Here is a 12842-nt window from a genome sequence, read left to right as displayed (position 1 = left end):
AAGTGGACTTACTTCTGTTCTTGGGAGAACGGAGGAGACGTTCTAGGAAAAGCCTTGTGGTCTGGAGTTCTCTCAGAGAGACGCACATCACCCAGCCACAGATAAGCTCGCCGCAGTTCTCTGTAGTGGCGTTGGGCACCACATTGACGGACATTGTCTTGCCGCAGTTACCGCTGAACATGGGACTTCCAAAATGTGACATACCCCCCACCTCAAAAATATCCCCCACTCAGGGCCAGAAGACAGTCGCATCCTACCCCCATGAATACCAGGCTATTCAGGGTAACCATGTCAATGACAGTAGATGAGGGCTTAAAAGGCTCAGCTAACATTCCTTCATCATTTTAACAAGAGCATTAACCAACTAAAATAAGGGTCAGCCCAATGTGGTATAAAGGAGAACAGCATCCAGAGTTATTCTGCTGTTCAGTTATGTCTGCTCTAATCTGAAATCAGATTTATAATCAAAGTACACACGGACACTCATTAAAACGGTTTTCTTCATTATAATTTATTGAAGGTAAAAATGTGCTCTTAACCAATGGCTTCCACAAACCAAACAATAAACTTTGCACACCACCAGATCACTACTCCAAACCCTCAGAGACACCAGTTACTTTTCACAAGTGCAATTATAAAGCAGTTCATGAGGCATGAAGTGCACACCAGGCACACCTCCACCACCAGTCATGTTCTTCCAGCTTTAAATTATTACAAATGCGTGTGTGTGTAAAGCAATGTCCTACCTCTTCCTGCACACACATACACACACACACACACACACACACACACACACACACACAAAAACACATAGCCACAAACACATGCACTCTCGAAAACACACACGTGCTCAAAAACATACATGCACGCACACACATGTACAAACACACAAGCAAAAACACACACGCACAAAAATGCACACACCATACAGACACGCGCACGTTCACACACTCTAACACACCAGCACGCACAAACACACTCACACAAAGTCACAATCAGGTGCACAAACCTTTCTTGATGCAAAAATAACACTACTTTTCAAATAAACAGTTTAAGTTCCGTAGAGTCTGAGCTGGAATGAGCAACATGAGATCGTTCAACCATCGTTAATTAAAGGGGAAATGATACGCCACTTAGTGGAGGCGGGCAGAGGGGGTCACTTTCAAAGCAAGGTGCAGTCTCCCACTGATATACCCCAGGGAATATCTCTACCCTGCCCAGAAAACCTACCAGCTGCACAACGCTATAACCCCACATCCCCACCCCCTTATGGAGGACTGGCAATTTGGCTAGGCGGGTACCCCAATTTAGAACTGGCTGGTACAGCCAGTGGGTGGCTGCACCCAACCCCAACCTCTCCAGGGACTGGCAACTATTTCATCCCACGATGCCCACGTGAATAGGTGACCACAGCCATTTCCCTGTTGACCACCGGTTTTTGGATCGCCCAGTTCATCCAGGGTCCCAACCAGAGTGGGTTCGAACTGCTGCTTTCGGGGGCTCCCCATCACACTAACGCTGGTTCAGCCCTTGGAAACAGCATCTGTCAGCCCAAGTGTAGTCCTATATGTCCTTTATCAATACACAGTGAGCTGGCTGGTTTGTATAGCAACAGGGAGTGAAATCGAATGAGGGATAGGCAGAGACAGGGGTCTTTTGAGCCTGCCTGTGGAAGGTCCCATGGGGTTCTAGAGTCTCCAATTGACAGTGTAGGGCAGATCCAGTCCCCTGTCCAGATCATACCCAGCTGTATCTGGTCCAGGGTCCTCTGCCTTTTAATAGACTCTTCCTGCACAGAACTATAGATTAAAAAGTTCCTATGCTCCTATAATGGCAGTGATCACAGAATCTTACAGCCCGAGGCCATTTGGCCCATCATGCCTGTGCTGGCTCTTTGATAGTCTCACTGCCTTTGTTCCTTTTCCCATGGCCCTACAATCATTTCCTATTCTAGTATTTATCCAAATCTCTTACAAACGTCACTATTAAATCTCCTTCCCCGACCTTCTCAGGCAGTGCATTTCAGATCCACAAGTTGAGAAAAGGAAATTCTCATCTCCTTTCCGACTCTTTTGCCAATCGTCTTCAATCTGTCCCCTCTGGTGACCGATCCTTCTCCCGGCAGAGACAGCTTTTCCCCATCTACTCTATCAAAATCTGCCATAATTTTCAACACCTCTATTAATTAAATCGCCCCCTAATCGCCTGCGCTCTAATGAGAACAACCCCAGCTTCTCCCATAGCCCAAGTCCGTCACTCCTGCTGCCATTCCTGTGAATCTCCTCTGTGCCCTCTCCAAAGTAACACTGGCATAGTGCCCTACACTGACCGATTTTCTAGCAGTCCTTACAAAGCAGTAAAACGACCTCAGGGGCCATAACTCATCATGAGTAACTAGATTCATCCTCCAGTACGCGCCTAACCGAAGTTTCCGAAACTGGCTTCAAGGGGTGGGGGGGGGGGTGGGGTTTAATGCTGTGACACGGCAAACTGCACATTGGACCCAGAAGCAGGGTCTTTAGGTAGTGTCGCAGGGCCTCACGGAACACTGGGTTCATGAGATTGGATCTCAACGGACATTGGGATCACGAGGTTGGACTTCACCAGATCAACTGGGCATGGGGGTGGGGGGGGAGACAGTGGAAAAGTAGTAGTGTCACTGGGCTAGCAAACGGGTTCAAATCCCGCCACGGCAGCTGGAATTTAAATTCAATTAATAAAACCTGGAATATAAAGCTAGTCTCAGTAACGGTGACTTTGAGACTATCATCGATTGTCACAAAAACCCGCCTGGTTCATTATAACCCTTAGGGAAGGAAATCAGCTGTCCTTACCTGGTCTGGCCTACACGTGACTCCAGACCCACCAGCAAGGTGGCTGGCTCTTAAATGCCCTCTGAAATGGCCTAGCAAGCCACTCAGTTCAAGGGTGGTTAGGGATGGGCGATAAATGCTGGCCCTGCCACAAACACCCACATCCTATGAAAGAATAACATAAAACATCAGGTCTAAGAAAAGAGACTGAAGCTTACAGTATTGATGAACATCATTAACCAAGGGCATGGTACTTATAGAGAAGCAATGAGAGAAGATCACAGGCTGTACCAATAACATTTCAATAGTGTTCTAGTTACTGACCCTGGTTCCTCAGTAAGTTCCTCAGGACGTCAGCCATGGCCGTGATTGCAATGTGGCTCAGGCGTCGGAAGGTGGTGGGTCCAAGACCCACTCCAGGACTTGAGCACAAAATCTAGGCCAACACTCCAGTGCAGTATGGAGGCGATACTGTCAGGCATATCGTCTTTCGGTTAAACGAAAGCTGCATCTGCCCTCTGGCTATCAAAGAGCCATGGCACTATTTTAAAGAAGTGCGAGGGAATTGTGAAGTGCTTTGTGATGCCCTGCGATCCTGAAAGGCGCTATATAAACGCAAGTCTTACTTTTTGCCTGCAGCAAGTACATTCAAGTGAACAGAGGGGCCATACAAACTAGCTACGATCCCCGGCCTGTGCCAAGTCAGCTGACCTCAAACTGGCCTCAACACCGCTGCTTAAGGGGTTTGGGGCATGGGGTTCGGGGGGAGGTGGGGGGGGGCACATGCTGCCAATCACTATCCTGCCGAAAAGCGCAGGTGCATGTGGAGGCCCACCAACAATCAGACAACAATCAGATCCAGTTCAGCTCTGACCCACAACCCCCCTTCCCCTTCCACCCACACCCCCCCACCCCACCCCCCACCACCCTCTCCCCCAACCCCCTCTCTCCTCCTCGTGCAGTCAAGCTACCAGCCATCACTCTCACTGAACAACAGAAGAGGAGGCAACGGGCAAGCTGGGGGGGGAGGTGGAGGGAGGTGGGGGGAGGTGGTTGGGGGTGGGGGGGGTGGTGAAGGAATGAAGTCCATGCAGGAAAGCAACAGAATCACTAAGCTTTCTCTCAGGAGGATAGGGTGGTGGAGGGGGCTGGGCAGGCTTAATTTAGCGGATTGCCACTTCCAATCGAGGACAAACTGAGGTGAACGTGGCCCCCCCCCAACGCCCCCCAACTGATAAAAGTCAGAAGCCAGGTACCTCTTACTTGCCCCACGGCCCCTCCCTCCAATACTCGCCCCGTGACTCCAGCTTCTCTTGAACCTAACCCAACCCAACCCAACGTGAACCGTGCCAAGTCTTCACGTCTCAATGCAGACAGAAAAATAGTACAGGCCAAAGGGAAGGTCTCCGGCCTGGTGTACAGATACATTCAACCGTCAAACCCCAAATAATAATTAAAAACAAAACCTTTCCCATTCTTTGGAGCGTAAAAGGGTGGAAACAGGACATGCTTTTCACCATTTTGCACGGATAATATCAGAAACCAGCTGCTTGTATGCAAATCTTTTTTTTTTGCTTAGAACAAGGGACTTGCCCTCTTAGTCTAACCCTTCACCCTTCCCTACAATGCCCACCCACCCCCATCCCTGTCACTGGCTAACACTGCATAAAGACTTACACACAAGCAACCCAAACAAAGTACTACATCCTACATATTAATTACTCTAGAAAAAAATAAAGAGAAAGCATTTGTCAATAAGCTTCCAACACTTTGAATGAAGAAAAGGGTTTTACAAAATGGTAGTCTAGATTGCCACAGTGTGGACATTGCTGGACGTTGCTGTACTCGGAGAAATACTGCATCCCCACTCGCACATCGATAACTGGCTTCCCACAGTGTTTGCAGTTCAGCCTGGCCTGAAAGAGAGCAAGAACATTTGTTTAAGAGAAGGGGGGAAAAATACAGCGTATAGTTTTAACATCACAGCCAGGGAACAGCATCCCCAACGGGGCAGCACTCCCTCAGTACTGCACTGGTGTGTGTGTCAGCCTCGATTGTGTGCTCAGGCCTCTGGTGGGGACCTGAAGCCACAACCTTCAGCCCCAGGTACGAAAGCACTGAGCTAAGAATGAACAACAGAGGACGAATGGAATGATTGAGTGAGTGAGAAGAATGGGGTTGAGAGGCATTGTTGTTTTTTTTTTGGTTACTACTTTGAACTTTTCAAGACGTTTTAAACAAGCTTAAAAGGGTGGCCAGACAATCAATGATTTCAAAAGGAAATCGGAAGGGCACTTGAGGGAAATAATCTTGCTGGGGCCACGGGGATAGAGCGGGGGAATGGGGCTGACTGGGTTGCTCTACGGAGAGCCAGCATGTACTGGATGGGACGAATGGCCTCCTTCCGTGCCATAATGACTCGATATGCAACACCTGGTGTTACAATCATGGAATCTGCCATCCTTACCTGGTCTGGCCTACGTGTGACCCACAGTATTGCGTGTGGCTCTTAGCTGTCCTCTGAAATATTCAGTTCAAGGGCAATTAGGGATGGGTAACAAATGCTGGCCTTTCCAGTGACACCCACATCCCATGAAAGAAAAATGCATCGATTGACTGTTGTTGTAAAATGCATGTATTAGGTTATGGGGTGGGGTGGGGGGGTTGGTGTGGAAACAGGGCTGAGTTCAGCTGTGACAGCCCCTATGGTTAATCAGTTGGCCGACAGTCCTTGACCAGGCCAAATGTAAAGGATGCACCCATTAAGAGACGGACCCCAGCCCAGTAAAGCACTGCCTCCCAGCGTGAGAAATCGCCTTTGAGAACAGAGGATTGAGAGAACTACGAGCCTGAACTTCCTGGGAGTGACAATCAGTATCGGGTTGCCACTCCGTGCCCGCTTGCTTACCCCAATTCTTTTCCGGCTCTTAGCTGTCCTCTGAAATATTCTTTTCAACTCAGGCCGGGCACCGACCACTTTATTTTTTTTTAAAGCGGCACCACCTGCCGTAAACCAGGTAAGTTTTAAGGGATCATCGAAACGTAAAGATCCTTGACAGGCTGGAGAGAAGGTAAGTGTCTAAGGTAAGTGGATAGAATTGGGGTTGGTGGCAACAGGGGATCCAGCGGCGGAGGGTGGGGGAGGATGGGGGTGTGAAATCGGAGATCTCAGAGGTTGGGGGTGGGTCTTGGGGGTCGGCCGGAGTCAAGGCAGGCTGTGGGGTGGGTGGGGGTGGTGAGATTTGGGCCTGCGCGGGGGTGGGGGGGGGTGGTGGAGTCCCACGGAGGGGGTCGGTCTGGGTCTGTACAATAGTACGACTAGCGAATCCCATGAATGAATTAAAAAAAAGTTACCCAGAAGTTAGGAGTGGTTCCCAGAGCAGGGCATTTGTCCAGGGTAAGTGTGCACCTTCTGGGCAATTGCTGTGCAAGCATTACCTGGGAACTTCCAGAGGGGAATCCCCTTTGAGGTAATCCCCCCTCCAAATCCAATGCTGGGGAGCTCGGAAGTTATGGCCCAATGATTTTTTTTTTTTTAAAACACACAGACACCACAAAAATGCTGGGAACCCTCTTTAAAAAGGACTGTCCAACAGCCACCGCTTAGAAAGAGACAGGCCAATGTCAGATGTGCTAGACCCACCTGACAGCACGGAGACGCAGCCAGGATGTCATACGTGTACATGGTTCCCAGCTGATGCCAGCTCCCATCCCATCGCGACTTGCACTTGATGCAAATGATCTTATGTACCCCTTCTAGGCAGTCCACGCAAATGGCATATAGGTGCATGAGCCTTCCTGCAATCAAACCATGGGCAGAGTTTGGATCAGGTTCCACTGTTGCTGATACAATTCACAGTAGAGACATTGTCATTTGCCACAACTAGAAAACCTAGCTCTTATATAAGATACGCCTTGTTAATTATCAGCGATGTTATTTACGGTCGCTACACCAGTCACTTACATACAAACTGGCGAGAGTCTGACAAGCATTCAGAAACTCACTCCACCGTGCCAACTAGTAGGCAAAACCTGCAACTACCGTGCAGGATTTCCACTCTAAATGTTTACATTGCAAGTTAAATAATGACATAAGAGTGCGGCCAAAAATCACAGCACCACGAAGAATGCATGTGGATAAGCTTTTTAAAACCAAAGTTTTTAACTCTCATTAGATTACGAGGATAAGGTGAGCCATGGTTCAATGGGTAGCATTCTCACCTCAGAGAGGGGGCTGTGCGTTCGCGGCCCACTCAAGATTTCAGACCACATTCTAGGCTGACACTTCAGTTGGACATATTTCACTATTCCTCCATTGTTGCTGGGTCAAAATCCTGGAACGAATCTCTCCTCGCCACACTGGTGGGTGTACCCTCACCACGCAGGCTGCAGTGGTTGAAAAAGACGGCTCACCACTGCCTCCTCATGGGCAATTAGGGATGGGCAATAAATGCTGGCCCAGCGAGCAACATTCATTTTCTGTGAACAACCTAAAAAGTTCTCCCTGGTGTCCAGAACAATATTTATCTCCCCCCACCCTCCCCCCCACCCCACCCGCCAATCAACATCACAAAGACAGATTATCTGGTCATTATCACATTGCTGTTTGTAGGATCTTGCTGTGTGCAAACTGGCTGCCACATTTCCGACGTTACAACAGTGACCACGTTTAAAATAAAAACACTTCATTGGCTATAAAATGCTTTGGAGTGTCTTGAGGTTGTTAAAGGTGCCATATAAATGCAAGTCCTTCTTTCTAAATCTGTATTTCTGTCTGCCTGAGGTAAGGAGTGAACATCTGACCAGGATCCCCCCCACACCCCCTACACATCAGGGTGGCCCCAGCTCCCAATCTTCACAAGGCTCCCGGCCTCTGTTGTGTGGACGAAATTGCCGCTTTTTAAGATTTCGATTTAGACAAATTCCATTTCGGTTTTTCCAAGTTTCCACAGGAAGCTCCTCCGGGTGTGGTGAAGCAGACTGCGAATGGAAGGAGTATGACGTTAAGAGTTCCCAAGCCTTTCCCTGTTATGCTCCTAAGGCTCAGGAGGTGGGGATTTCCGGGTCGGGGCTGTTTTCAGACAGAGCAGCAGGAAGGAGGCGACAGGAGCAACGCACGGTTCTGATTGAGAGGATCGGGGCTGATCACTGTCCAGCAGCCCTTGTGGGAAAGGCCCATAATTTGGCTAACAGGATCAGGTTTCAGGTGTGACGCTATTCACACTGGAATTTCTCCGCACCCTTTATGAGCCCCTCCCTCTATTGGCTTTGCTCTCCCCTTTCATCCTCCTACCGCCCCCTCCCCCCAACACTCCAGCCACCCAGGACACACGTAGCCGACATCGGAGACCCACAGTATCGAACTGCTTTGGTCATTAGAATCCAGTGAGGGGGTAGAGGTTGAAAGTGGGGTGGGGGGGGGAGGGGCTGCAAAATATTCATATGGCCTCCCCCAACCCCCCACCCCCAAACGCCATACCCAGCAGCAGTTGAACTGGCAGGTGCCGAGCTTCCATTATGTGAGGCGGGAGCAGCTTAGGTCCTGCGGCACCACGGTGAATTTGTGGCACTTACAGGTAGCTTGCCGGCCACTGAGGGAAAGCAAATTGCACAGCATTAAAACCTAGTGAAGTAGGGAGAGATGGTGTCGCCGTGGTAACATCACTGGACTTGGGGTATTCCAAGGGCCCGGGCTAATGCTCTGGGGACATGGGTTCAAATCCCATCACAGCAGCTGGTGGAATTTGAATTCAATTCATAAAAAGCTGGACTATAAAGCTAGTCTCAGTAATGGTGACCGTGAAGCTACCATCGATTGTCGTAAAAACCTGTCTACAACCGTGGCATTTGCCTGGCAACGTGGATAATTGCCCGGGTTTGTCCTGTACACAAAAAACAGAACAAATCCAACCCAGCCAATTACCGCCTCATCAGTCCACTCTCGATCATCAGTAAAGTGATGGAAGGGGTCATTAGCAGTGTTACAAGCAGCACTTGCTTAGCAACATCCAGGTCCACTCAGCTCCTGACCTCATTACAGTCTTGGTTCAAACATAGACAAAAGAGCTGAATTCCTGAGGTGAGGTGAGAGTGACTGCCCTTGACATCAAGGCAGCATTTGACTGAGTGTGGCATCAAGGAGCCCTAGCAAAACTGGAGTCAATGGGAATCAGGGGGAAAACTCACCACTGGTTGGAGTCATACCTAGCACAAAGGAAGACAGTTGTGGTTGTTGGAGGTCAATCATCTCAGTTCTAGGACATCACTGCATGAGTTCCTCAGGGATGTGTCCTTGGTCCAACCATCTTCAGCTGCTTCAATGACCTTCCTATGTTCGCTGATGATTGCACAATGTTCAGCACCATTCGTGACTCCTCAGGTACTGAAGTGGTCCGTGTCCAAATGCAGCAAGACTTGGACAACATCCAGGCTTGGGCTGACAAGTGGCAAGTAACATTCAAGCCATACAAGTGCTTGGCAATGACCATCTCCAATGGCCCCTTGACATTACCATCGCAGAACCACCACTATCAACATCCTGGGGGTTACCATTGAGCAGAAACTGAACTGGACTAGCCATTTTAATTCTGTGGTTACAAGAGCAGGTCGGAGACTAGGAATCCTGCAGCGAGTAACTCACCTCCTGACTCCCCAAGCCTGTCCACCATCTACAAGGCACAGGTCAGGAGTGAGATGCCTGGATGAGTGCAGCTCCCACAACACTCAAGAAGCTCAACACCATCCAGGACAAAGCAGTCTTCTTGATCGGCACCTCACCCACAAACATTCACTCCCTCCACACCGATGTACAGTAGCAGCAGTGTGTACCATCTACAAGATGCACTGCAGGAATTCATCAAGGCTCCTTCGACAGCACCTTCCAAACCCACAACCACTACCAACTAGAAAGATAAGGGCAGCAGATACATGGGAACACCACCAACTGGAAGTTCCCCTCCAAGTCACTCACCATCCTGACTTGGAAATATATCGCCGTTCCTTCACTGTTGCTGGGTCAAGTTTTTGGAACTCCCTCCCTAATCTGCAGCAGTGTACGAAGACAGCTCACCGCCACCTTCTCAAGGGCAAGTAGGGCTGGGCAATAAATACTGACCCAGCCAGTGACACCCTCAGCCCATGAACGAATTTTAAAAATGTCCTTTAGGGAAGAAAATCTGCCAACCTTACCTGGTCTGGCCTACATGTGACTCCAAACCCACAGCAACGTGGTTGACTCTTAACTACCCTCTGAAATGGCCTAGGAAGGCACACAGTCCAAGGGCAATTAGGGGTGGGCATTAAATGCTAGCCTCACCAGCGGCGCTCACATCCCATGAAAGATAAAGGGAAAAAATACATTTATCTATGTGAGGGTGTATAAAGAGCGATAACGAGTCAGTAGCAATAGTGTTATACGAGTCAGCAGTCGGCCTTACATCCCCCATCCTTTATTTCCACTGGAATTCCGTCCCCAGCTAACCTTCCTCACTTTCCTCCTTCAAGGCACTTCTTAAACCCAAGCTTTCCTTCACCTGACCTAACAGTTCCTTAGATAAAAACAAAAAAACTGTGGATGCTGGAAATCCAAAACAAAAACAGAATTACCTGGAAAAACTCAGCAGGTCTGGCAGCATCGGCAGAGAAGAAAAGAGTTGACGTTTCGAGTCCTCATGACCCTTCGACAGAACTTGAGTTCGAGTCCAAGAAAGAGTTGAAATATAAGCTGGTTTAAGGTGTGTGTGTGGGGGGCGGAGAGATAGAGAGAGAGAGAGAGGTGGAGGGGGGGGTGTGGTTGTAGGGACAAACAAGCAGTGATAGAAGCAGATCATCAAAAGATGTCAACGACAATAGTACAATAGAACACATAGGTGTTAAAGTTAAAGTTGGTGATATTATCTAAACGAATGTGCTAATTAAGAATGGATGGTAGGGCACTCAAGGTATAGCTCTAGTGGGGTTTTTTTTTTTATTTTTTTATAATGGAAATAGGTGGGAAAAGGAAAATCTTTATAATTTATTGGAAAAAAAAGGAAGGGGGAAACAGAAAGGGGGTGGGGATGGGGGAGGGAGCTCACGACCTAAAGTTGTTGAATTCAATATTCAGTCCGGAAGGCTGTAAAGTCCCTAGTCAGAAGAGGAGGTGTTGTTCCTCCAGTTTGCGTTGGGCTTCACTGGAACAATGCAGCAAGCCAAGGACAGACATGTGGGCAAAAGAGTAGGGTGGAGGGTTAAAATGGCAAGCGACAGGGAGGTTTGGGTCATTCTTGCGGACAGACCGCAGGTGTTCTGCAAAGCAGTCGCCCAGTTTACATTTGGTCTCTCCAATGTAGAGGAGACCACATTGGGAGCAACGAATGCAGTAGACTAAGTTGGGGGAAATGCAAGTGAAATGCTGCTTCACTTGAAAGGAGTGTTTGGGTCCTTGGACGGTGAGGAGAGAGGAAGTGAAGGGGCAGGTGTTGCATCTTTTGCGTGGGCATGGGGTGGTGCCATAGGAGGGGGTTGAGGAGTAGGGGGTGATGGAGGAGTGGACCAGGGTGTCCCGGAGGGAGCGATCCCTACGGAATGCCAATAAGGGGGGTGAAGGGAAGATGTGTTTGGTGGTGGCATCATGCTGGAGTTGGCGGAAATGGCGGAGGATGATCCTTTGAATGCGGAGGCTGGTGGGGTGATAAGTGAGGACAAGGGGGACCCTATCATGTTTCTGGGAGGGAGGAGAAGGCGTGACGGGCGGATGCGCGGGAGATGGGCTGGACACGGTTGAGGGCCCTGTCAACGACCGTGGGTGGAAAACCTCGGTTAAGGAAGAAGGAGGACGTGTCAGAGGAACTGTTTTTGAATGTAGCATCATCGGAACAGATGCGACGGAGGCGAAAGAACTGAGAGAATGGGATGGAGTCCTTACAGGAAGTGGGGTGTGAGGAGCTGTAGTCGAGATAGCTGTGGGAGTCGGTGGGTTTGTAGTGGATATTGGTGGACAGTCTATCACCAGAGATTGAGACAGAGAGGTCAAGGAAGGGAAGGGAAGTGTCAGAGATGGACCACGTGAAAATGATGGAGGGGTGGAGATTGGAAGCAAAATTAATAAATTTTTCCAAGTCCCGACGAGAGCATGAAGCGGCACCGAAGTAATCATCGATGTACTGGAGAAAGAGTTGTGGAAGGGGGCCGGAGTAGGACTGCAACAAGGAATGTTCCACATACCCCATAAAGAGACAGGCATAGCTGGGGCCCATGCGGGTACCCATAGCCACACCTTTTATTTGGAGGAAGTGAGAGGAGTTGAAGGAGAAATTGTTCAGCGTGAGAACAAGTTCAGCCAGACGGAGGAGAGTAGTGGTGGATGGGGATTGTTCGGGCCTCTGTTCCCTACATCCGTGATTCCTCTGACACCTTACGTCACATCAACAATTTCCAGTTCCCTGGCCCCAACCGCTTCCTCTTCACCATGGACGTCCAATCCCTCTACACCTCCATCCCCCACCAGGATGGTCTGAGGGCCCTTAGCTTCTTCTTCGAACAGAGGCCCGAACAATCCCCATCCACCACTACTCTCCTCTGTCTGGCTGAACTTGTTCTCACGCTGAACAATTTCTCCTTCAACTCCTCTCACTTCCTCCAAATAAAAGGTGTGGCTATGGGTACCCGCATGGGCCCCAGCTATGCCTGTCTCTTTATGGGGTATGTGGAACATTCCTTGTTGCAGTCCTACTCCGGCCCCCTTCCACAACTCTTTCTCCGGTACATCGATGATTACTTCAGTGCCGCTTCATGCTCTCATCGGGACTTGGAAAAATTTATTAATTTTGCTTCCAATCTCCACCCCTCCATCATTTTCACGTGGTCCATCTCTGACACTTCCCTTCCCTTCCTTGACCTCTCTGTCTCAATCTCTGGTGATAGACTGTCCACCAATATCCATTACAAACCCACCGACTCCCACAGCTATCTCGACTACAGCTCCTCACACCCCGCTTCCTGTAAGGACTCCATCCCATTCTCTCAGTTCTTTCGCCTCCGTCGCATCTG

General features: G+C 49.3%; 1 protein-coding gene across 1 annotated transcript in view; it reads right to left on the bottom strand.

Annotated features, from left to right (window-relative positions):
- Positions 1-3993: 3993 nt before the first annotated feature.
- The window catches only part of heca (hdc homolog, cell cycle regulator), a 40858-nt gene continuing 32009 nt past the window's right edge, over positions 3994-12842 (bottom strand). Inside the window, exons 3-4 of the mRNA XM_041182694.1 lie at positions 6457-6611; positions 3994-4729 (exon numbers count right to left, since the gene is read on the bottom strand). Coding sequence (XP_041038628.1) covers positions 4565-4729; positions 6457-6611 — 320 coding nt within the window. The 3' untranslated portion in view covers positions 3994-4564. The remainder of the gene's footprint in view (positions 4730-6456; positions 6612-12842) is intronic.

This window comes from Carcharodon carcharias, chromosome 2 (genome assembly GCF_017639515.1).
Source record: "Carcharodon carcharias isolate sCarCar2 chromosome 2, sCarCar2.pri, whole genome shotgun sequence".
Classification (NCBI taxonomy): Eukaryota; Metazoa; Chordata; class Chondrichthyes; order Lamniformes; family Lamnidae; genus Carcharodon; species Carcharodon carcharias.
This window is presented reverse-complemented; position numbering and strand designations above follow the sequence as displayed.